The sequence below is a fragment of the Petromyzon marinus genome, chromosome 77 (assembly GCF_048934315.1).
Source record: "Petromyzon marinus isolate PM22_M1 ecotype Great Lakes invasive population chromosome 77, UKy_Petmar_22M1.pri1.0, whole genome shotgun sequence".
Taxonomy (NCBI): Eukaryota; Metazoa; Chordata; class Hyperoartia; order Petromyzontiformes; family Petromyzontidae; genus Petromyzon; species Petromyzon marinus.
The window spans coordinates 4127688-4151689 of record NC_133743.1 but is presented as its reverse complement, the minus strand read 5'-3'; the positions used below and the strand labels follow the sequence as shown (position 1 = coordinate 4151689).

At 48.3% G+C, this 24002-nt stretch overlaps 1 protein-coding gene across 3 annotated transcripts in view; it reads right to left on the bottom strand.

Moving 5' to 3' along the window:
• Positions 1–21820, bottom strand: part of LOC116957568 (medium-chain acyl-CoA ligase ACSF2, mitochondrial-like) — a 73438-nt gene extending 51618 nt beyond the window's left edge. For all 3 annotated transcript variants that reach the window (XR_012930940.1, XR_012930941.1, XM_076056706.1), the window contains exon 1: positions 21443–21820. Coding sequence is in view for 1 of the 3 variants with exons in the window: in XM_076056706.1 (XP_075912821.1) it covers positions 21443–21561 (119 nt within the window). In the remaining 2 variants the exon portion in view is untranslated. The remainder of the gene's footprint in view (positions 1–21442) is intronic.
• Positions 21821–24002: the final 2182 nt, after the last annotated feature.

The window sequence follows — 24002 nt, the reverse complement described above, 5'->3', positions numbered from 1 at the left end:
AAATCCACAGGAGTTGTTTCCCTGATATTTAAAAGTTCGTCTCTTGTTAGAGAACTCCGAAAATCTTGGCAAAACACTGAATTGACAGACAAAACAAGACAAAACAGGGCGCACCGACCGGCTGAGGCTACCATCATCAGCGCCATCTTCGCACCAGCACGGGTGTGCTGAACAGCAGGACTCTCTCACCAGCACTGGTGTGTTGAACAGTAGGCCCCTCTCACCAGCATGGGAGTGGTGAACAGCAGGCCCCTCTCACCAACACGGGTGTGATGAACAGTAGGCCTCTCTCACCAGCATGGGAGTGAACAGCAGGCCCCTCTCACCAACACGGGGGTGATGAACAGCACGCCCCTCACACCAGCACGGGTGTGATGAATAGTAGGCCTCTCTCACCAGCACGGGTGTGATGAACAGCAGGCCCCTCTCACCAGCACGGGTGTGTTGAACAGCAGGCCCCTCTCACCAGCACGGGTGTGTTGAACAGCAGGCCCCTCTCACCAGCACGGGTGTGTTGAACAGCAGGCCCCTCTCACCAGCACGGGTGTGCTGAACAGTAGGCCCCTCTCACCAGCACGGGTCTGTTGAACAGCAGGCCCCTCTCACCAGCACGGGTGTGCTGAACAGTAGGCCCCTCAACACGGGTGTGCTGAACAGCAGGCCTCTCTCACCAACACGGGTGTGCTGAACAGTAGGCCCCTCAACAGCAGGCCCCTCTCACCAGCACGGGTGTGCTGAACAGCAGGCCCCTCAACACGGGTGTGCTGAACAGCAGGCCTCTCTCACCAGCACCGGTGTGCTGAACAGCAGGCCCCTCTCACCAACACGGATGTGATGAACAGCAGGCCCCTCTCACCAGCACGGGTGTGCTGAACAGCAGGCCCCTCAACACGTGTGAGCTGAACAGCAGGCCTCTCTCACCAGCACGGGTGTGCTGAACAGCAGGCCCCTCTCACCAGCACGGGTGTGCTGAAAAGCAGGCCCCTCTCACCAGCACGGGTGTGTTGAACAGCAGGCCTCTCTCACCAGCAAGGGTGTGCTGAACAGCAGGCCCCTCAACACGGGTGTACTGAACAGCAGGCCTCTCTCACCAGCACGGGTGTGATGAACAGCAGGCCCCAAAACAGCAGGCCTCTCTCACCAGCACGGGTGTGATGAACAGCAGGCCTCTCTCACCAGCACGAGTGTGTTGAACAGCAGGCCCCTCTCAAGACAAAACAAGACAAAACTGGACAAAACAGGGCGCACCAACCGGCCGAGGCTGCCATCATCAGTGTATAGTGTAGTACTATACACTACACTATACACTACTATACACTACACTACTATATACACTACACTATACACTACACTACTGTACACTACGCTACTATACACTATGCTACTATACACTACGCTACTATACACTACTATACACTACGCTACTATACACTATCCTACTATACACTGCACTACTATACACTACTATATACTATTCTATTATACACTACACTATACACTATCCTACTATACACTGCGCTACTATACATTACATCACGATGCACTACTATACACTACACTATACACTACTATATACTACACTACACACTACTATACACTACACTATACACTACTATACACTATACACAACTATATACTACACACTACTATACACTACACTATACACTACTATACACTACACTACTATAGACTATCCTACTATACACTGCGATACTATACATTACACCACGATACACTTCTATACACTACACTATACACTACTATATACTACACTACACACTACTATACAATACACTACACACTACTATACACTACACTGTACACTATACACAACTATATACTACACACTACTATACACTACACTATACACTACTATACACTACACTACTATAGACTATCCTACTATACACTGCGCTACTATACATTACACCACGATACACTTCTATACACTACACTATACACTACTATATACTACAATACACACTACTATACAATACACTACACACTACTATACACTACACTGTACACTATACACAACTATATACTACACTACACACTACTATACACTACACTATACACTACTATACACTACACTATACACTACTATACACTATACACAACTATATACTACACTACACACTACTATACACTACACTATACACTATACACAACTATATACTACACTACACACTACTATACACTACACTATTATACACTACACTATACACTACTATACACTACACTATACTACACACTACTATATACTACACTACTATACACTACACTATACACTACAATACACTATACACAACTATATACTACACACTACTATACACTACACTATACACCACTATACACTACACTATACACTACACTATACAATACTATATACTACACTATACAATACTATATACTACACTATACACTACTATACACTACAAGACACTACACTATACACTACACATCTGGCTCTATGGATGCGCTACACCACGATACACTACTATACACTATCCTACTATATACTACTATACACTACTATACACTACACTATACACTACTCTATACTACACTATACACTACTATACACTACTATACACTACACTATGCACTACTATACACTATACACTACTAAATACTACACTATACACTACACTACGATACACTACTATACACTACACTACACACTAATATACACTACACTATACACTACTATGCACTACACTATACACTACTGTATACTACACTATACACTATACACTACTGTATACTACACTATACACTACACTATACACTACACACCGGGCTCTACGGAGGCCCGTCGTTAAGCTATTAGTCGTTAACAGGGGTGGTCGCTAAGAGGGGTTCTGCTGTACTCGCAGAATCCGATGAGCTGTAAAGCTCTTTTTCACAGACGTCCAGTCGGGGCACGGGGTAAGAACGTTACAACAACAGACGATACAAGAACATGAAAGTGATGCACAGTGCAGGAGAGGTAAACAAACCACCCAAACGTGTACAAATACAACACGAAACCACCCCCATCATACCGGACAAAGCCCACCGAGGTGTGAACTCATTTTTCAGAAGCGACCTGGCCACAAATGACAACTCAACAAAGTGGCCCATCATTTGGACACGTATAGCGGCGAAATCATTGAAATCATCTTAATTCATACTCTTTGGTTATTTCGGTAAAGTCGCGTACAGTTATATAAAACAATAATACATCATGACGTTTCGATCGCAACAACCGGCGACCGTCTTCAGGTGACTTTGCTGAGAGAACCAAAGAGTATGGATTCCTGTAGTCACGGAAGCTTCAAATCAAGACTCTCAATGCATTTTTTTCTAAATGTGGAGGCAAAAACCCGGAGGACTCCGCAGACAAAATCCACGCGACCACGGGGAGAGAGGGACAAAAAAACCCCCCAAATATACAGCAGCAGGCGTCAGAGTCGAGATCGAAGCCCCGACCTCCTGCATACCAGGCAAGGAAGATTACCGCAACTTAAATCAACCCGAGTCTGTGCACACTACTTGCCATGCGTTCTTTCGCCAATGAAACAGTGACGATCAAGAAGGCAGTTTTCAACTTTGAAGGCAGCGCGTTCTCCCGGTGTGTCATCTGAGCTACGTCAAACTGGAACCGATGCAAAACTCGCGGCCATGGCACCGACGTCGATGGCAGATGTGTCGATGTTAAACAAGACATCCATAACGGAGGTTTTTGGGTTAGATCACGTAAATTCAAATGTGGCATTAAAGCCACCAAACACCACCTTACACAACCAATTAGTAAGGTTTGTTATGTAAACAGAACATGCCAATTCCTTATAGTTCAGCACGCCGGTGTCTTGAAGAGTAACCCCACGACATTTACAATTACAGTACAGTGACCGTTCGCCAGTGATCACAACTAGCATCATCAGGCGGGTGGTGGTGGGTTTAACAACACATTTATATTTACACGATCTAACCCAAAAAACCTCTCATATATAATATTTGTCATGAAAGACTACCTCTTAAAACCAAATAAGACATCGCCACTCGACTACACCCACACGTCGATTCTCACATCGTGCTCGGGCAGTGCTTACGACGCCGCCGATCGTCCGCCTGGCAAATATTTTGCTCAGCGAGGGCTGTTTCCCAGACCGCTTCCAAATGGCGCAGGTAACACCGCTCCTGACAAAACTAGTGACCCGCAAGCCACCACCCCCCGGTCTCAAACCTGAGGACAATTTCAAAGGGCATAGAGAGCGCTTGTGTCTCTAAGTGGTCACTTGCCCACATCCCTACGATGGGCAGATTCAACCCCGTTGTAGTCGGCATACCAGGGATTCCACAGCGCAGATACGGCTCTAGCTAAAGATCACTGATGACCGGTGCACGGCAGCCTTGGTTGGCCTTGATCTCCCAGCCGCCTTCAACACCATTGACCATGAGATACACATCGGGTGGCTAAGATCAAAGTTCGGTGTATTGAGTATGGCACTGAGTGGATTGAGTCGAACCTAAAAGGTCGATCGCAGTTTCGTCAAGCTTGGTGATGAACAGTCATCGTCTATGCCGTGCATAGTTAGCGTACCACGGGGGTCCACCCTTGGGCCCTTAACCTCTATTCAACGTGCGCCACTCTCCCAGTCGCCGATGCCATCTCAGCGCTTGACACCAAGTTTCCATCAGCAATCTGACGGCACACACAATTGTAACGCACCGCAGTGAAGTGAAAGATAGAATTGCAGGAGCCTCGGTCATCCTGCAAGGTTGCACGCGAGCGGTGCTCGTGTGTGGTTTGGAGGTTCTGCTGGTTGGCACTCAGGCTCAGGCGAGAACATCTGTGGGAGGATCGGGTGTGGCGGTCGCAGACTGCGGGTTTCAGTTTTCGACCAATGTACATTCGCCACGCACATCATGGCGCCTGACTGGACCGAGCTTCGACAACTACCGTCGTGCTCTGACTGCGGAGACTGCTGGGATGCGTGGACTACTGCGACAACAGCGGTATCTTCGGCTGTGCCACCGCTGTCCACCTGCGGCCACGCCAGTCGATGTTAAATGCTGCAGCTCGTCCGATAGTTAGCAAACAGTAATATGGTCCGATCACGTGACAATTACAACCGACATCTTCAGGTGGACAGCCAGATTTGTGGCGCTCTAACCCCCCCCCCCCCCCCCAAAACAAACTGTATTATGGATACATAAAGATAGCTCATCGAGTCAGAGCAAACAGGCAGCCTCGTACAGCCAGAGACGAAGATACAAAGGTCCCCTCCCATATAACTCCTCGGTTATGCGCAAGTAAATGGCAAAGCTCCCCCGTACAGCCTCTAACAGACTCTTGCGGCAAGTGCTGTTAGTGAGCAGCACCTACGAAGGTCAACACGGCACACGCTGGGTACTCATGTGAGGCTGAGTCGACCTAGGGGAGGTCCAGGACCGGTACAGAAAATCTTCACTGCCACTGGTGTTGGTTGGCGGTGGTCGTGAGCGGGGATGGAACTCGGATCGCTCGCCGGGTTCACGACGCAGCGCAGTTGCAACAACTTCACTACCACTCCCCATGCGCAACTCTCTCACGCACAGACTCAGAATATGACTCTATCCTGGAGGAATCCGATGAGCTATCAAGCTCTTTGCCACACAGATGCCGAGTAGGGGCACGGGGATCGGAACGCTGCAACAACAAGAAGCATTGCAACAACACGGCTGTGGTGCAAAGTACAAGATGTGTAAACAAGGATGGGGAATCATATTGTTGGCTCTTTCGGTAAAGTCACGTAGAAGGGAAAAAATGAAAAAATATTATTTTATTTCCCTTCTACGTGACTTTATTATTGTATTATTTCCCTTCTACGTGACTTTACCGAAAAAACCAACAATATGAATCCCTGCAGTCACGAAAGCTTTAAATCGAAATTTAATGATGGGGATGAATCTAGATTTGAAGTTTTCGTGACTCTCGAGCGGCTCTGCACTCCCCCTACCCCACACCCCCCTCTCTATCTCTCCCCCCTGGCTCCTCCCCCCTCTCACCTTTGCCTTGCTCGTTCCCTAATCCCTCTAGCAGCTCTCCACTCCCCCTACCCCACCCCCCCCCTCTCTATCTCTCCTCCCCGGCTCCTCCCCCATCTCTTACCTATATAGCCTCTTGTCACGGCAGCCCGATTTGCCCACTTCAGCAATTGTTTCTTGCTGTGGTTGTCCCACCTGATGACGGACGCTTGTGTTGCGCCTGAAACGTCGTGATTTTATTTATTTTATTTTATACCTACGTGACTTTACCGAAAGAACCGAAGAGTTAGGATGGGGGTGGTTTAGTCTTGTACTAATACAACCCCATCCTACCAGGGAAAGCCCACTGTGGTATTTCGCTTTTTCAGAAGCGATCTGGCTATCGCAAATGATAGCCCCATAAAAGTGGCAATATGCCCAAACGCGATCGGAGTGCAAAGTATAGGAAAGATGAGTGAATCACTAAAATATATATACAAATACAACTCACCTATTTTTTTTTATCTTACCATGTAAAGCTCACTGAGCTGTTTAGCTTCTTTTACAGAAGTGATCTGCCTATCACAGATGATAGCTCAACAAAAGTGGCTTTATCGTCATCACGTGGAACATTTACAGCAGACAAATAGTTTAAATAATCACCGAGAGACACGGCCACAGTCAATCTCCATACTCTGGAATCCCTATCTTAACATTGTCAAAGTATCACCGTCCCTCAATAACTTCAAGCATAAACTACGGGTCAGCCTGATGAGCCAAACTACCCAGTCGCTTCCTCCATGTAGCCTAACGCCCACAAATACAAAGATACCCCGTGTAGCCTTAACAGAATGTCGGGGCAAGTGCTGTTACTGAGCGCCTATGAAGGCCGGCACGGCACACGAGGGGGTGGGTAGCCAACACCACGCCCGGCCGCTTTTGTCTCCCCAGTGGCGATGTTTACACACCGCACCAGCTACTCATTTTAGGCTGAGTCGACCTAGGGGAGGCCCAGGACCGGTTCAAATAATCGTCACTGAATCGACTGGGACGCCAGGTTCGTAGCGCAGGGTGCTAATCGCTACACGACCGCTCCACACTTACGAACTCACACACACATTGATGAGTCTATGGGTCTCTGTACGTGTTTTTTTAACACTGGGTGTAGCATGTTTAATTTTAATTTGTATGCTTTGCTTAATTGATTGAACAATATGTTTGTGTATACACGTTGTTTTTTTTCGTGTGGTTTTCATATGAAACCCTCTTGGGGTTCCAACCTCACCTGTACACCCTGGTACTTTATTTTTACGTCCACCGTTTGTCTTTCACTTGTCTTTTGTGTGCGAATAATACAGCGTGTTTGAAAAAGATGGACCCGATTTGAATCGCTATATCTCTGCAACCACGAACCGTCCATGAATGAAACTCTTGCCACTTGAAAGGGCGGGGCATAGAGAAGGCGGGGCATAGAGAGGGCGGGGCATAGAGTTTCAAATGATTACCGCTCGATGCCTCTCCCAGCACACAAACAGCCCCTAGCCTCAGTCATTCGCAAGACGCGCTGCCTCAACGTTGGTTAGGTCGCACGGGACCCCAAGACTTGACGCTACACTCTTGGCCCACATGACCCCCAGGCATCACCACACCCTGCGACTTTTTCTTGTGGAGATACGTCAAAGACCCGTGGTGTTTTTGTGCCACCATTAGCGACTAACCTGGATGACCTCAAAAATAGAATCACGACAGCGGTGACTTCAGTGGAAGAAGACACTTTGAGAGGCGTTTGGGACGAATTCAACTATCGTCTCGATGTTGACCGTACAGCAGGTGGAGGACACACAGAGCATTTATAATATGGTTAGTAAAACTTGATAACTCATTAAACCGTTTGTAACTTTTCGTGTAATTGTAGCATGTTGCCATCGTGAAATACACCACTTTGAAATTGGGTCCATCGCTTTTAAACACCCTGTACAATAAAAATCTCTAAGAATCCACGCGACCTTTCCCGACTGAGTTTAAACAGGGTAACGGCGTCAACTTTGTGGTCGATTGACAAAAACCCACCGCCCACACCGAACCCGTAACCGGTTTTTTGGGGGGGAATCTGTTACCGGTTTCCCAAAGTCGCTGGAAAGTAATGAACTTCGTTTGTTTGTCTGACGCGTTATCATCACCGGCGGAAAATCCTTTAAAAAAAGAAAATAATCTGTGACGCGCGTCTGATGGATCACATTCAACGTAGCTGCCCCCAAAAGTGTTTGGAACCACCAAAGAAATTCCGTCTCTTGGCATCTTCATTCTGGGTCTCTGTGTGATGAGTTTACGGGTCTCTGTAAAAGTCAGTGAGTCGTTGTATGATTAGTCTATTGGTTTCTGCGTGAGTCTGTGGGTCTCTGTATGATGAGCCTATGGGTTTATGTTTGAGTCTGTGGGTCTGTGTGTGAGTCTGTGGGTCTGTGTGTGAGTCTGTGAGTCTCTGTGTGATGTCTATGTGTGTCTGTGTGAATATGTTGGTCTGTGTGCGAGTCTATGGGTTTCTGTAGGATTAGAAGGAGAAATCTGGGGGAGACCCACACAGGACAGGGGTGGGGAAGGATATACAGTGAGGGAAAAAAGTATTTTATCCCGTGATGATTTTGTACGTTTGCCCACTGACAAAGAAATTATCAGTATATAATTTTAATGGTAGGTTTATTTGAACAGTGAGCGACAGAATAACAACAAAACAAATCCAGAAAAACGCATGTCAAAAATGTATAAAATGATTTGCATTTTAATGAGGGAAATAAGTATTTGACCCCCTCTCAATCAGAAAGATTTCGGGCTCCCAGGTGTCTTTTATACAGGTAACGAGCTGAGATTAGGAGCACACTCTTAAAGGGAGTGCTCCTAATCTAAGCTTGTTACCTGTAAAAAAGGCACCTGTCCAAAGAAGCAATCAATCAATCAGATTCCAAACTCTACACCATGGCCAAGACCAAAGAGCTCTCCAAGAATGTCAGGGACAAGATTGTAGACCTACACAAGGCTGGAATGGGCTACAAGACCATTGCCAAGCAGCTTGGTGAGAAGGTGAAAACAGTTGGTGCGATTATTCGCAAATGGAAGAAACACAAAAGAACTGTCAATCTCCCTCGGCCTGGGGCTCCATGCAAGATCTCACCTCGTGGAGTTGCAATGATCATGAGAACGGTGAGGAATCAGCCCAGAACTACACGGGAGGATCTTGTCAATGATCTCAAGGCAGCTGGGACCATAGTCACCAAGAAAACAATTGGAAACACACTACGCCGTGAAGGACTGAAATCCTGCAGCGCCCGCAAGGTCCCCTTTCTCAAGAAAGCACATATACATGCCCGTCTGAAGTTTGCCAATGAACATCTGAATGATTCAGAGGACAACTGGGTGAAAGTGTTGTTGTCAGATGAGACCAAAATGGAGCTCTTTGGCATCAACTCAACTCGCCGTATTTGGAGGAGGAGGAATGCTGCCTATGACTCCAAGAACACCATCCCCACCGTCAAACATGGAGGTGGAAACATTATGCTTTGGGGGTGTTTTTCTGCTAAGGGGACAGGACAACTTCACCGCATCAAAGGGACGATGGACGGGGCCATGTACCGTCAAATCTTGGGTGAGAACCTCCTTCCCTCAGCCAGGGCATTGAAAATGGGTCGTGGATGGGTATTCCAGCATGACAATGACCCAAAACACACGGCCAAGGCAACAAAGGAGTGGCTCAAGAAGAAGCACATTAAGGTCCTGGAGTGGCCTAGCCAGTCTCCAGACATTAATCCCATAGCAAATCTGTGGAGGGAGCTGAAGGTTCGAGTTGCCAAACGTCAGCCTCGAAACCTTAATGACTTGGAGAAGATCTGCAAAGAGGAGTGGGACAAAATCCCTTCTGAGATGTGTGCAAACTTGGTGGCCAACTACAAGAAACGTCTGACCTCTGTGATTGCCAACAAGGGTTTTGCCACCAAGTACTAAGTCATGTTTTGCAGAGGGGTCAAATACTTAATTCTAGATTTAAAGCTTTCGTGACTGCTAGGATCCATACTCTTTGGTTCTATTGGGTAAAGTCACGTAGGTGAAAATTAAATAACAAAAAATCACGACGTTTCGGCCACAACACAAGCGGCCTTCATCAGGTGAAGGGACGAGACTGTCTGGAGGACAGCGCTGGAGTGGAAGAAGCCACGCTTAGATCACGACCTTTAAGCTGTGTGAGAAGAAAAAGACCACGCGCCTTGACAAAGGAATTAGCATATAATTTAGCATTGGAATGGCTCATTGAAATAGCTAAGTTAAAGTATACACATCCGCAGAGGTACCCCTTGACAAAGGAATTAGCGCTGCTTGACAAAGGAATTAGCATATAATTTAGCATTGAAATGGCTCATTGAAATAGCTAAGTTAAGGTATACACATCCGCAGAGGTACCCCTTGACAAAGGAATTAGCGCTGGAGTGGAAGAAGCCACGCTTAGATCACGACCTTTAAGCTGTGTGAGAAGAAAAGGCCAAGTGCCTTGACAAAGGAATTATCATATAATTTAGCATGTCGATGCTAATTCCTTTGTCAAGGGGTACCTCTGCGGATGTGTATACTTTAACTTAGCTATTTCAATGAGCCATTTCAATGCTAAATTATATGCTAATTCCTTTGTCAAGCAGCGCTAATTCCTTTGTCAAGGGGTACCTCTGCGGATGTGTATACTTTAACTTAGCTATTTCAATGAGCCATTCCAATGGTAAATTATATGCTAATTCCTTTGTCAAGGCACGTGGTCTTTTTCTTCTCACACAGCTTAAAGGTCGTGATCTAAGCGTGGCTTCTTCCACTCCAGCGCTGTCCTCCAGACAGTCTCGTCCCTTCACCTGATGAAGGCCGCTTGTGTTGTGGCCGAAACGTCGTGATTTTTTGTTATTTTATTTTCACCTACGTGACTTTACCCAATAGAACCAAAAAGTATGGGTCAACTACTTATTTCCCTCATTAAAATGCAAATCAATTTATAACGTTTTGACATGCGTTTTTCTAGATTGTTGTTGTTGTTGTTATTCTGTCTCTCACTGTTCAAATAAACCTACCATTAAATTTATAGACTGATCATTTCTTGGTCAGTGGGCAAAGGTACAAAATCAGCAGGGGATCAAATACTTTTTTTCCCTCACTGTATACACTCCCTTCTCCACACTCTCACACTCACTCAGTCATCCACTCACTCAACCACTCACTAACGTACTCACATTCACCTACACTCACCCACTCACTCACCCACTAACTCACCCACCCACCTACTTTCCCACACAAACACTCACCCATTCACCTACCTACACAATCACTCACTCACTCACACACTCACACACACACATTCACCCACCCACTCACTCATCCACCCACTCACACACTTATTTACTCACATTATCACTCACTCACACTCACCACTCACTCACTCATTCACTCACCCACTGATCACTCACTCACCCTCCACCCTCACCGACCACTCACTCACCCACACAGTAAATCACACCTTGAATCACTCACCCAAATTCCCACACGCTCACTCCCTCACCCACCACTCACTCACTCATCCACCCACCCACCACTCACTCTCTCCTCCACCCACCCACTCACACACTCACTCTCTCAGCCACCCACGCACACACTCACTAACTCATCCACACTCACTCACTGCCTCACACACCCACATAATCAAGAGCTGAAGCACGCACTCATCTGCACATTCATTCACTCACTCAACCACCCACACACTAACTCCCTCGCCTACCCACCCACACATGCACTCACTATTTCACCGACCCACCCACACACTCACCCACCCACTCACTCCCTTACCCTCCCACACACTCACCCACACGCACGCTCTCTCACCCACACACATTAACTGAGAGCTTGCGAGTGAGAATGACCGAGAGTTCGGTGATATTTGAAAAAAAAATCAAACTTTTTCCTGGGGCCACTGAGGTCACCCCTGTTGTATATGTGGGTGTGTGAAAATTGATGAAAAGTAATGAAAATTAAATGAAATTCGAAATTTGCATAATTAATCCAAAATTATGTTAATTCGTGTAATTATGCGTATAACTATGCTAATTAGAGAGGTAATCGTATTAATTTATACGAGTGGGTGTGGTTGTGTTAATGATAGCCTTTATGATAATCAGGCCCCGCCTCTTTGACGAGGTGGGGTTATCAATCAGGATAACGCAATCAATCGTGTGCAGTTACGCTAGTGTCAATTCGGCCTCGTTGTCTAACTTCGTATTATTGATCAGCATAATACAAGGATTCTCGCTTTAACACTCCCCAAGTGTTCATATTTTAGGTCCCAGGTTCATATCATTCGCTTTAAAGTTTAATGAGTGTGGATTGGTGTGTTTATAGTTTAGGTTCCCGAGTTCATATCTCATCGCAGGATACAGATCTTATGCAAAATTTTCAGGAAAGAATCACACGACCACTTCTGTATTAATCAATGTATTTCAAATTAAACCTTAACTATAATATGTATGTGACTCTCAATCTCGGAACTTCAACACGGTATCCACACGGTATAAAAACAGTATCATCAACGACTGTACGATTTCACTTTGATAACACATGGACCCCGCATAAAGCGATTGCTGTTAGTGAGAGAGAGCCAGAACATGCCAATGCTATGTTACACAAAAGCTTATACATTATAATATGAACGATCATTATGCTTGAAATGGTCAGCACGTTATCACATGCGATTGATTAACATGCAACGGTATTCACATAAAAAGACAATCAAACAGTTATTATTTCCAAAGGCATGAATGTAACAACAGATCCACCGGACAGAATATAATATTACCGAAATGGCTTAGTGTGAGGGTATGCGGCGGAACGTGTTATCTCACGGGAGATTAATTAATTCGTGAATACGATTGTATGATCAGAAAATCGGTTTAGCACGATTCCTCCCCGGGAGCGTAGCTCCGTGGCGAAGGTGCCAAGGGCTAATTCGTATTGATGGATCGGTTGGTAACTTATGCGATTAGAAGTACAGTCCAAAACAAAATATTAAACAGCAAAATTACGACTATACTTATAAACGACGGACTGTTATCACACGATCGATGCTTCCACGGCCAGATGGTTCACGGACTTGAGTGTGTTTGTGTGTCATGAATTGTGTGGAGTAGTCATTGTTTGGAGTTGAGTCTTTAGGTCCAGCGAACGTCAGATTGGTCGTGTAGTGGGGCATAGCGCATCATCGTATCGTGGAGTTCTCTCTTGGAAATCACACTAGGTGACGCCTCACTACCCTGCGAGTCTTGCCAACGTCAGTGGGTAGCGACGGGCCACTTTGGCCTCTGTTCGCCGCGCCCTCCTCTGCAGCTCGCCGGCTGGCGACCTGTTGCTCTCGTTCCCGATTTGAACTGCTCCTGAGCCGACTCACTGGTCGAACTCCCCGCGTTCCGACCCCTCCGAGTCGAACTCCCCGAGTTCCGACCCCCCTGGTCGAACTCCCTCGAGTTGAACTCCTCTGAGTCGAACTCCCCGAGTTCCGACCTCCTCCGAGTCGAACTCCCCGAGTTCCGACCCCCCTGGTCGAACTCCCCGAGTTCCGACCCCCCTGGTCGAATCCCTCGAGTTGAACTCCTCCGAGTCGAACTCCCCGAGTTCCGACCTCCTCCGAGTCGAACTCCCCGAGTTCCGACCCCCTGGTCGAACTCCCCGAGTTCCGACCCCCCTGGTCGAACTCCCTCGAGTTGAACTCCTCCGAGTCGAACTCCCCGAGTTCCGACCTCCTCCGAGTCGAACTGTCTCCCGAGAGTCGACCCCCCGGTCGAACTCTGGTGAGCCGACCCCCTCGGTCGAACTGAGGTTTCAATGCTCAGGATCCTCTTTTTATGCCCAAAATCCCTTCACTCGGATCCTGCCCACAAGGCCGGGTTTCCTTCGATTTTTGCTGTGTCAGGATTTGTCCGTATGTATCTGCGTCCGTGTGTGTGTCCGTACATGTGTCAGTGTGTGTCATTGTGTGCATCACCCACGGTATATTCCGTTGTCATACTCCTACCATAAAACCCACAAGTAAAACAATCAAATGTTATAAATTGTCTCGAAGGTGCCTCTCTGTCTGGGTGCACAACCTGGTGGGAGGGGCGATATTCCCTCCGACTTTCACCGACGCACAAAGAAATGGTTAAAAAGTTTTAAGTTAACATTTCATTTAATCAGAGTTCCACAGTTATGATTCTGTATTAACCCAAGGTCTGGGTCAGCTTCCCGTTGTGGTGTTTGACTCGTGTTTCCCCGAGCGTATACACACTCCTACCCCGCGCGGCGGGGATACAAAGACGGCCGGGATCTTCCTTTCTCTCCGACCCTGGGTTTAACAATAGACGGGTGATGGTTACATTGACGTAGCTTGTGGCAGGGTTCAATTGAAGTGGGTGTGAAGATCAATAACTTTAGCCTACCCTGTCGTTAAATTCCGACTTTAAGTTACTTTAATAGTAATGCAGAACCAATTAGGTTTTTGACTTAACTATATCTAGGCTAACGCAACCTCCCAGTGACCCTGGCTTGGTGTGTTTACGTCAGCCCTTTTCAATCCGCTGCGCTCTGCTCTCTATCTGCTCCCTCTGACCCTGGGAGGGCTCTGAACGTCAAAATCGTGTTAGTGGGTCAAGGTAAATATGACCTCCACATGCCATGCTGAGGCCTGGTTTGGTGTTCTTATTCATTATTAAAATTAAAAGAAACAATAGAAATATGTATCTATATGTATTGAAAAAATACTTGTTAATATTAAGATGGAAAGGGGGGCATATACAACACCCCCCAACTCCCCTCCCCTCCCCTCGTGTTAATGACCACAGTGAGTCAATGAGTGACCCGAGCTGATAACCACACAGGGGTCACTCTGGGGTCACCCCGTTTACTGCTCCACCACTCCATGCTCCTCGGGTCTCTGACCCGGTGCCAGGTTTCGCGTGGCCGCAGCCCAGCCATGTGGCCAGATGGTGGTGGTGGTTAATGGTTGATGGATCGCACAGGGATGAGCTGTGGAACTCCCTTCATACTCGTGTGTGAACTAGTCCCCATCTGTTCCATCTCACTCCCTTCTACCCCGTGTGTGGACGAATCTCCATCTGTTCCATCTCACTCCCTTCTACACCATGTGTGTGGACTAATCTCCATCTGTTCAATCTCACTCCCTTCTGCCCGTGTGTGGACTAATCTCCATCTGCTCCAACTCACTCCCTTATACACCGTGTGTGGACAAATCTCCATCTGTTCCATCTCACTCCCTTCTTCCCGTGGTGGACTAATGTCCATCTGTTCCATTTCACTCCCTTCTACCCCGTGTGTCGACTAATCTCCATCTGTTCCATCTCAATCCTTACTAGCCGTGTGTGGACTAATCTCCATTTGTTCCATCTCACTCCCTTCTATACAGTGTGAGGACTAATCTCCATCTGTTCAATCTCACTCCCTACTAACCGTTTGTGGACTAATCTCCATCTGTTCAATCTCACTCCCTTCTACCCCGTGTGTGGACTAATCCCCATCTGTTCCATCTCACTCCATTCTATCCGTGGGTGGACTAATCTCCATCTGTTCCATCTCACTGCCTTCTACACCGTGTGTGGACTAATCTCCATCTGTTCCATCTCACTCCCTTCTATCCCGTGTGTGGACTAATCTCCATCTGTTCCATCTCACTCCCTTCTACACGGTGTATGTGTGGACTAATCTCCATCTGTTCCATCTCCTCCCTTCTACACCGTGTGTGTGGACTAATCTCCATGTGTTCCATTTCAATCCCTTGACCCGTGTGTGGACTAATCTCCATCGGTTCCATCTCCTCGCTTCTGCACCGTGTGTGTGGACTAATCTCCATCTGTTCCATCTCACTCCCTTCTGCACCGTGTGTGTGGACTAAGCTCCATCTGTTCCATCTCACTCCCTTCTACACCGTGTGTGTGGACTAATCTCCATCTGTCCAATCTCACTCCCTTCTACCCGTGGTGGACTAATTTCCATCTGTTCCATCTCACTCCCTTAGACCCGTGGGTGGACTAATATCCATCTATTCCATCTCACTACCTTCTACCCGTGTGTGGACTAATCTCCATTTATTCCGTCTCACTCCCTTCTACCCCGTGTGTGGACAAATCTCCATCTGTTCCATCTCACTCCCTTTTACCCCGTGTGTGGACTAATCTCCATCTGTTCCATCTCCCTCCCTTCTACCCGTGGGTGGACTAATCTCCATCTGTTCCATCTCACTCCATCCTACCCGTGGGTGGACTAATCTCCATCTGTGCCATCTCACTGCCTTCTACACCGTGTGTGTGGACTAATCTTCATCTGTTCCATCTCACTCCCTTCTATCCCGTGTGTGGACTAATCTCCATCTGTTCCATCTCACTCCATTCTACCCGTCGGTGGACTAATCTCCATCTGTTCCATCTCACTCCCTTCTACACCGTGTGTGTGGACTAATCTCCATCTGTCCAATCTCACTCCCTTCTACCCGTGGTGGACTAATTTACATCTGTTCCATCTCACTCCCTTAGACCCGTGGGTGGACTAATATCCATCTGTTCCACCTCACTCGCTTCTACCCCGTGTGTGGACTAATCTCCATCTGTTCCATCTCACTCCCTTCTACCCGTGTGTGGACTAATCTCCATTAATTCCGTCTCACTCCCTTCTACCCCGTGTGTGGACAAATCTCCATCTGTTCCATCTCACTCCCTTCTACCCCGTGTGTGGACAAATCTCCATCTGTTCCATCTCACTCCCTTCTACACCATGTGTGTGGACTAATCTCCATCTGGTCAATCTCACTCCCTTCTGCCCGTGTGTGGACTAATCTCCATCTGTTCCATCTCACTCCCTTATACACCGTGTGTGGACTAATCTCCATCTGTTCCATCTCACTCCCTTCTACCCGTGGTGGACTAATCTCCATCTGTTCCATTTAACTCCCTTCTACCCCGTGTGTCGACTAATCTCCATATGTTCAACCTCACTCCCTTCTACCCGTGTGTGGACTAATCTCCATCTGTTCCATCTCAATCCTTACTAGCCGTGTGTGGACTAATCTCCATTTGTTCCATCTCACTCCCTTCTATACAGTGTGGGGACTAATCTCCATCTGTTCAATCTCACTCCCTACTAACCGTTTGTGGACTAATCTCCATCTGTTCAATCTCACTCCCTTATACCCCGTGTGTGGACTAATCTCCATCTGTTCCATCTCCCTCCCTTCTACCCGTGGGTGGACTAATTTCCATCTGTTCCATCTCACTCCCTCCTACCTGTGGGTGGACTAATCTCCATCTGTTCCATCTCACTGCCTTCTACACCGTGTGTGTGGACTAATCTCCATCTGTTCCACCTCACTCCCTTCTATCCCGTGTGTGGACTAATCTCCATCTGTTCCATCTCACTCCCTTCTACCCGTGGGTGGACTAATCTCCATCTGTTCCATCTCACTCCCTTCTGCACCGTGTGCGGACTAATATCCATCTGGTCCATCTCACTCCCTTCTACACCGTGTGTAGACTAATCTCCATCTGTTCCATCTCACTCCCTTCTACACGTGGGGGAGTAATCTCCATCTGTTCCATCTCACTTCCTTCTACTTGTGGGTGGACTAATCTCCATCTGTTCCATCTCACTCGCTTCTACACCGTGTGTGTAGACCAATCTCCATCTGTTCCACCTCACTCCCTACTACCCGTGGGTGGCCTAATCTCCATCTGTCCAATCTCAGTCCCTTCTACACCGTATGTGGACTAATCTCCATCTGTTCCATCTCACTCCCTCCTACCCGTGGGTGGACTAATCTCCATCTGTTCCATCTCACTCCCTCCTACCCGTGGGTGGACTAATCTCCATCTGTTCCATCTCACTCCCTTCTACACCGTGTGTGTAGACCAATCTCCATCTGTTCCACCTCACTCCCTACTACCCGTGGGTGGACTAATCTCCATCTGTCCAATCTCACTCACTTCTACACGGTGTGTATGGACTAATCTCCATATGTTCCATCTCACTCCCTTCTACACGTGATGCAGTAATCTTCATCTGTTCCATCTCACTCCCTTCTACCCGTGGGTGGACTAATTTCCATCTGTTCCATCTCACTCCCTTCGAACCGTGTGTGGACTAATCTCCATCTGTTCCATCTCAATCCCTTCGACCTGTGTGTGGACTAGTTTCCTTCTGTTCCATCTCATTCCCTTCTACCCATGGGTGGACTAATCTGCATCTCTTCCATCTCACTTGCTTCTACCCGTGTGTGGACTAATCTCCATCGGTTCCATCTCACTCGCTTCTGCACCGTGTGTGTGGACTAATCTCCATCTGTTCTATTTCACTCCCTTCTACCCCGTGTGTCGACTAATCTCCATAAGTTCCACCTCACTCCCTTCTACCCGTGTGTGGACTAATCTCCATCTGTTCCATCTCAATCCTTACTAGCCGTGTGTGGACTAATCTCCATTTATTCCATCTCACTCCCTTCTATACAGTGTGGGGACTAATCTCCATCTGTTCAATCTCACTCCCTATTAACCGTTTGTGGACTAATCTCCATCTGTTCAATCTCACTCCCTTCTACCCCGTGTGTGGACTAATCTCCATCTGTTCCATCTCACTCCCTTCTATCCCGTGTGTGGACTAATCTCCATCTGTTCCATCTCACTCCCTTCTACCCGTGGGTGGACTAATCTCCATCTGTTCCATCTCACTCCCTTCTACACCGTGTGTGGACTAATATCCATCTGGTCCATCTCACTCCCTTCTATACCGTGTGTAGACTAATCTCCATCTGTTTCATCTCACTCCCTTCTACACGTGGGGGAGTAATCTCCATCTCTTCCATCTCACTCCCTCCTACCCGTGGGTGGACTAATCTCCATCTGTTCCATCTCACTCCCTCCTACCCATGGGTGGACTAATCTCCATCTGTTCCATCTCACTCCCTTCTACACCGTGTGTATAGACCAATCTCCATCTGTTCCATCTCACTCCCTACTACCCCTGTGTGGACTAATCTCCATCTGTCCAATCTCACTCCCTTCTACACGTGATGGAGTAATCTCCATCTGTTCCATCTCACTCCCTTCGAACCGTGTGTGGACTAATCTCCATCTGTTCCATCTCAATCCCCTCAACCCGTGTGTGGACTAATTTCCTTCTGTTCCATCTCATTCCCTTCTATCCATGGGTGGACTAATCTCCATCTGTTCCATCTCACTCCCTTCTACCCGTGTGTGGACTAATCTGCATCTGTTCCATCTCACTCCCTTCTACACCGTGTGTGTGGACTAATCTCCATCGGTTCCATCTCACTCGCTTCTGCACCGTGTGTGTGGACTAATCTCCATCTGTTCCATCTCACTCCCTTCTGCACCGTGTATGTGGACTAATCTCCATCTGTTCCACCTCATTCGCTTCTACCCCGTGTGTGGACTAATCTACATCTGTCCAATCTCACTCCCTTCTACCCGTGGTGGACTAATTTCCATCTGTTCCATCTCACTCCCTTAGACCCGTGGGTGGACTAATATCCATCTGTTCCACCTCACTCGCTTCTACCCCGTGTGTGGACTAATCTCCATCTGACCAATCTCACTCCCTTCTACCCGTAGTGGACTAATTTCCATCTGTTCCATCTCACTCCCTTAGACCTGTGGGTGGACTAATCTCCATCTGTCCAATCTCACTCCCTTCTACCCGTGGTGGACTTATTTCAATTTGTTCCATCTCACTCCCTTCTAAACCGTGTGTGTGGCCAAATCTCCATCCGTTCCATCTCACTCTCTTCTACACCGTGTGTGGACTAATCTCCCACCCCTCCCCTCTCACCCCCTCCCACCCCTCCCCTCCCACCCCCTCCCACCCGTCCCCTGTCACCTCGCCTGACTCCCAGGGTCTCGCTTCGTGGGAGTCAGACTCGCAGGCAAAGGTCCCCGTTGCGTAACGCTTAGAGGGTGGCTGGTGGGCGTGGTGGTACCCCCCTCGCTAAGCCCCACTCCACCCTGCTCAGTGACCCCCCCCTGACCCCACCCCGCCATGTGGGGATAGGGCGCGGGGTGAAGGATGTCTCCGATTGTTTTACCATACTTCCCCCCACTCCCTCCCCCCGAATGAGGACCGGGCCGACACGTGCCACCTGATGCACAATGTGGCGCCGTTCACAAACCATCGCCGCCACCGCCATCGCCGCTGCCTTCGCTCCTTTAAAGAAGGCTCTGCTCCCGAAACGGACAACGGAGCGGGTAGCAACAATTCTACGCTGACATCTTTCACCCGCCGCCGTCAGTCCGTACGAAGCGTGAACGCGATGCATTGTGGGACCTCCCTTGCCAGCATCAGAATCTGAGAATGGGTCACGCGCCAATCCTTACTCGAATGCAATGGTCGGTGGCCTACATATTGCACGTACGTCGGACTTCTTTCACACCACCGGTGCTTAGCGGTGATCAGAGCCGGTCCTGGGGTCTCCCCTAGGTAGACTCAGCCTCAAATGAGTTATCTGGTGTCGCGGTGTGCAGTAAACATCGCCACCGGGGAGACAAAGGCGGCCGGGCGTGGTGCTGGCCATCGAACCATTCGAGTGACGCAGTGCCGGCTCTCATACAGTAGTTGCTGCTCGCTAACAGCACTTGCCCCAACAGTCTGTTGAGGGCTAGACGGGGGATATTTGTCTTTTAACTTCTTAGGCAGCGTACTTAGCCAACCGCACTCATCCAGGATGCGGGAAGACAACAAACTACAGACGACAATAGCAAGGAGCTCTAAAGAAATGAGTTTGTCGCTCTAGATGATGATTTGAAAGTGCATATCTGCAGTGACTTCCGAATATCGGAAGGGAGAGCAGTCTACAGAGACCCATGGACTAACACGGAGATCTGTAGACTCACCACACAGAGACCCACGGACTCACATAGAGACCCATAACCTCACACACAGAAACCCATAGACACATCAGACAGAGACCCATAGATTCACCACACAGAGACCCACCGACTCATACAGACACCCAACGACTCATCACACAGAGACGCATAGACTAACACAGACGGCTACCGGTTCATGACATTCGCAACCGGTAATCCATCTTTGTAAATCGGTTACCGAATAGGCTCCCACCCAACCCCCCACCATCCAGTACCCCTCGAACCCAAGTCAGAATGGGAATCAGAATTTATAGTGTGCAGTGTGGACTCACTGAGTGCAGTGTGGACTCACTGAGTGCAGTGTGATCTCACTGAGTGGAGCGTGGACTCACTGAGTGCAGCGTGGACTCACTGAGTGCAGTGTGATCTCACTGAGTGCAGTGTGGACTCACTGAGTGCAGTGTGGACTCACTGAGTGGAGCGTGAACTCACTGGGTCTGTGTGCAGCGTGAACTCACCCAGTTGAGCAGAGACCCCGGCTTGCGTGGAGTGCACGGTGAAGGGTCGACCGGGCAGCAGCACGGGGAAGCCCTCGGTAGGGCAGCCTCAACAGGGGTGGCCTCAGCAGGGGCAGCATTGCGGGGCAGCAATCCGGGCTCACGGCTCTGGCACGATCTCCGAGTCTCGAATTCGAGTCTCTCTGAGTCTGAGTTTCTGAGTTTCTCTCCCGTCCAATCTACGTTCCTTCAGGGGCCGTGCGATCTCAGTGCGCGCGTAGAGGCGGAGAGAGAGTGAATGAGGCAGGGAGAGTGAGACACGGAGAGAGAGTGAATGAGGCAGGGAGAGTGAGACACGGAGAGAGAGAGTGAATGAGGCAGGGAGAGTGAGACACAGAGAGAGAGTGAAGGAGGCAGGGAGAGTGAGAGAAAGTGAGACAGAGAGAGAGTGAATGAGGCAGGGAGAGTGAGAGAAAGTGAGAGACAGAGAGAGTGAATGAGGCAGGGAGAGTGAGAGAAAGTGAGACACAGAGAGAGTGAATGAGGCAGGGAGAGTGAGAGAAAGTGAGAGACAGAGAGAGTGAATGAGGCAGGGAGAGTGAGAGAAAGTGAGAGACAGAGAGAGTGAATGAGGCAGGGAGAGTGAGAGAAAGTGAGAGTCAGAGAGAGTGAATGAGGCAGGGAGAGTGAGAGAAAGTGAGACAGAGAGAATGTGACGGTGGGGGTGAGGGTGGGGGTGGGGTGGCTGTGTGAGGCGGGGCAGTTTCAACTGCGGTGGCGTGGGGCCAAAACTCGGGGTGAGCCTGAGTCTCTCTCTGAGTCTGAGTCTCTCGATGAGTCTCTCTCTGAGTCTGAGTCTCTCTCCGAGTCTCTCTCTATGAGTCTCTATGAGTCTCTATGAGTCTCTCTTAGTCTCTCTGAGTCTGAGTCTTTCTGAGTCTGAGTCTCTCTCCGAGTCTCTCTCTATGAGTCTCTATGAGTCTCTCTTAGTCTCTCTGAGTCTGAGTCTTTCTGAGTCTGAGTCTCTCTCCGAGTCTCTCTCTATGAGTCTCTCTGAGTCTCTCTAAATCTGAGTCTCTCTCTGAGTCTGAGTCTCTCTCTGAGTCTCTCTCTCTCTGAGTCTGAGTCTTTCTCTGAGTCTGAGTCTCTCTCTGTCTTTCTAAATCTGAGTCTCTCTGAGTCTGAGTCTGAGTCTCTCGATGAGTCTCTCTGAGTCTCTCTCTGAGTCTCTCTCTGAGTCTCTCTCTTAGTCTCTCTGAGTCTGATTCTCTCTGAGTCTCTCTGAGTCTGAGTCTCTTTGAGTCTGAGTCTCTCTATGAGTTTCTCTATGAGTCTCTCTGAGTCTCTCTGAGTCTGAGTCTCTCTGAGTCTCTCTCTATGTCCGATGCTCTCTCTGAGTCTGAAATTAGAGACTCGGAGAGATTCATAGAGACTCCAAGTCTCTAATCTCAATCTATGTCTGAGTGTTGAGTCGCTCCTATGTCTCTGATTCAGGGTCTGAGTCTCTGTTCGGTTGATATTTTTGTTGAATTGCATAATTTGTGTACTCTTTGGTTCTTTCGGTAAAGTCACGTAGGTATAAAATAAATCACGACGTGTCGATTGCAACACAAGCAATCATCATCAGGTGGGAAAACCACAGCAAGTCATTTGTTTTGCTGAAGTGGGAGAGAAATGCCATAGCAAGAGGTTATATCGGTAAGAGAGGGGGGAGGGGCAAAGGGGGAGAGAGAGGGGGGGGGGTGCGTGGACGCTAGGAGAGGGACGTTGTGATTTTCCCACCTGATGATGATTGCTTGTGTTGCAATCGAAACGTCGAGATGTATTTATTTATTTTATACCCACGTGACTTTACCGAAAGAACCAAAGAGTATGGGTTCCTGCAGTCACAAAAGCTTCAACTCTGGATTGCATAATTAGTAACCCAATAAAAACGATATGAACGATTTAAATACTACAATATAAGGTCCAATGTAGTAGCTCTTTTTCAGAAGCGGCCTGGCTATCACAAATGATAGCCCAACTTAAGTGGCTTATCACGTGGAAATGTATAGCAGCAGCCGCATACTCTAAACGCACGTTATTTCTAAATGTGGAGAAGAATCCGCACGACCACGGGGAGAAAGAGACACACAAACTCCAAATATACAGCAGCAGGTGTCAGGGTCGCGATCAAACTCACGACCTCCTGTATACCAGGAGAGGCAGTTAACATCTCATAGCCACCGCTGTGCCCCAAATAATGGCACAAAAAATGGTTGGGTGCCGCATGCATAGACGCAACGTAATTGGGTGTTCATCTGGCGAGTGATGAAACTTCAAATGTCCCCGCGACTGCTCACGAGTGAAAACAACATTAATGTTTCTAACCGGCGCAGATGTTCCATTAGAGGGAGGGTCCACGTTTCACAAGCGTAGCGAAGAGAGGTCAGAGCAACAGGCCAGGTAGCTTCCACACAGCAGCATTACACGGCCGGTGAAAAAGATAATGGTGCACGGCTGATTCGGAGTGAGTCCTCTACTGTCAAACCGGAGCCGGTCACGAGCACACACCGCCCCCTGGAATGGGAAACCTCTCCAC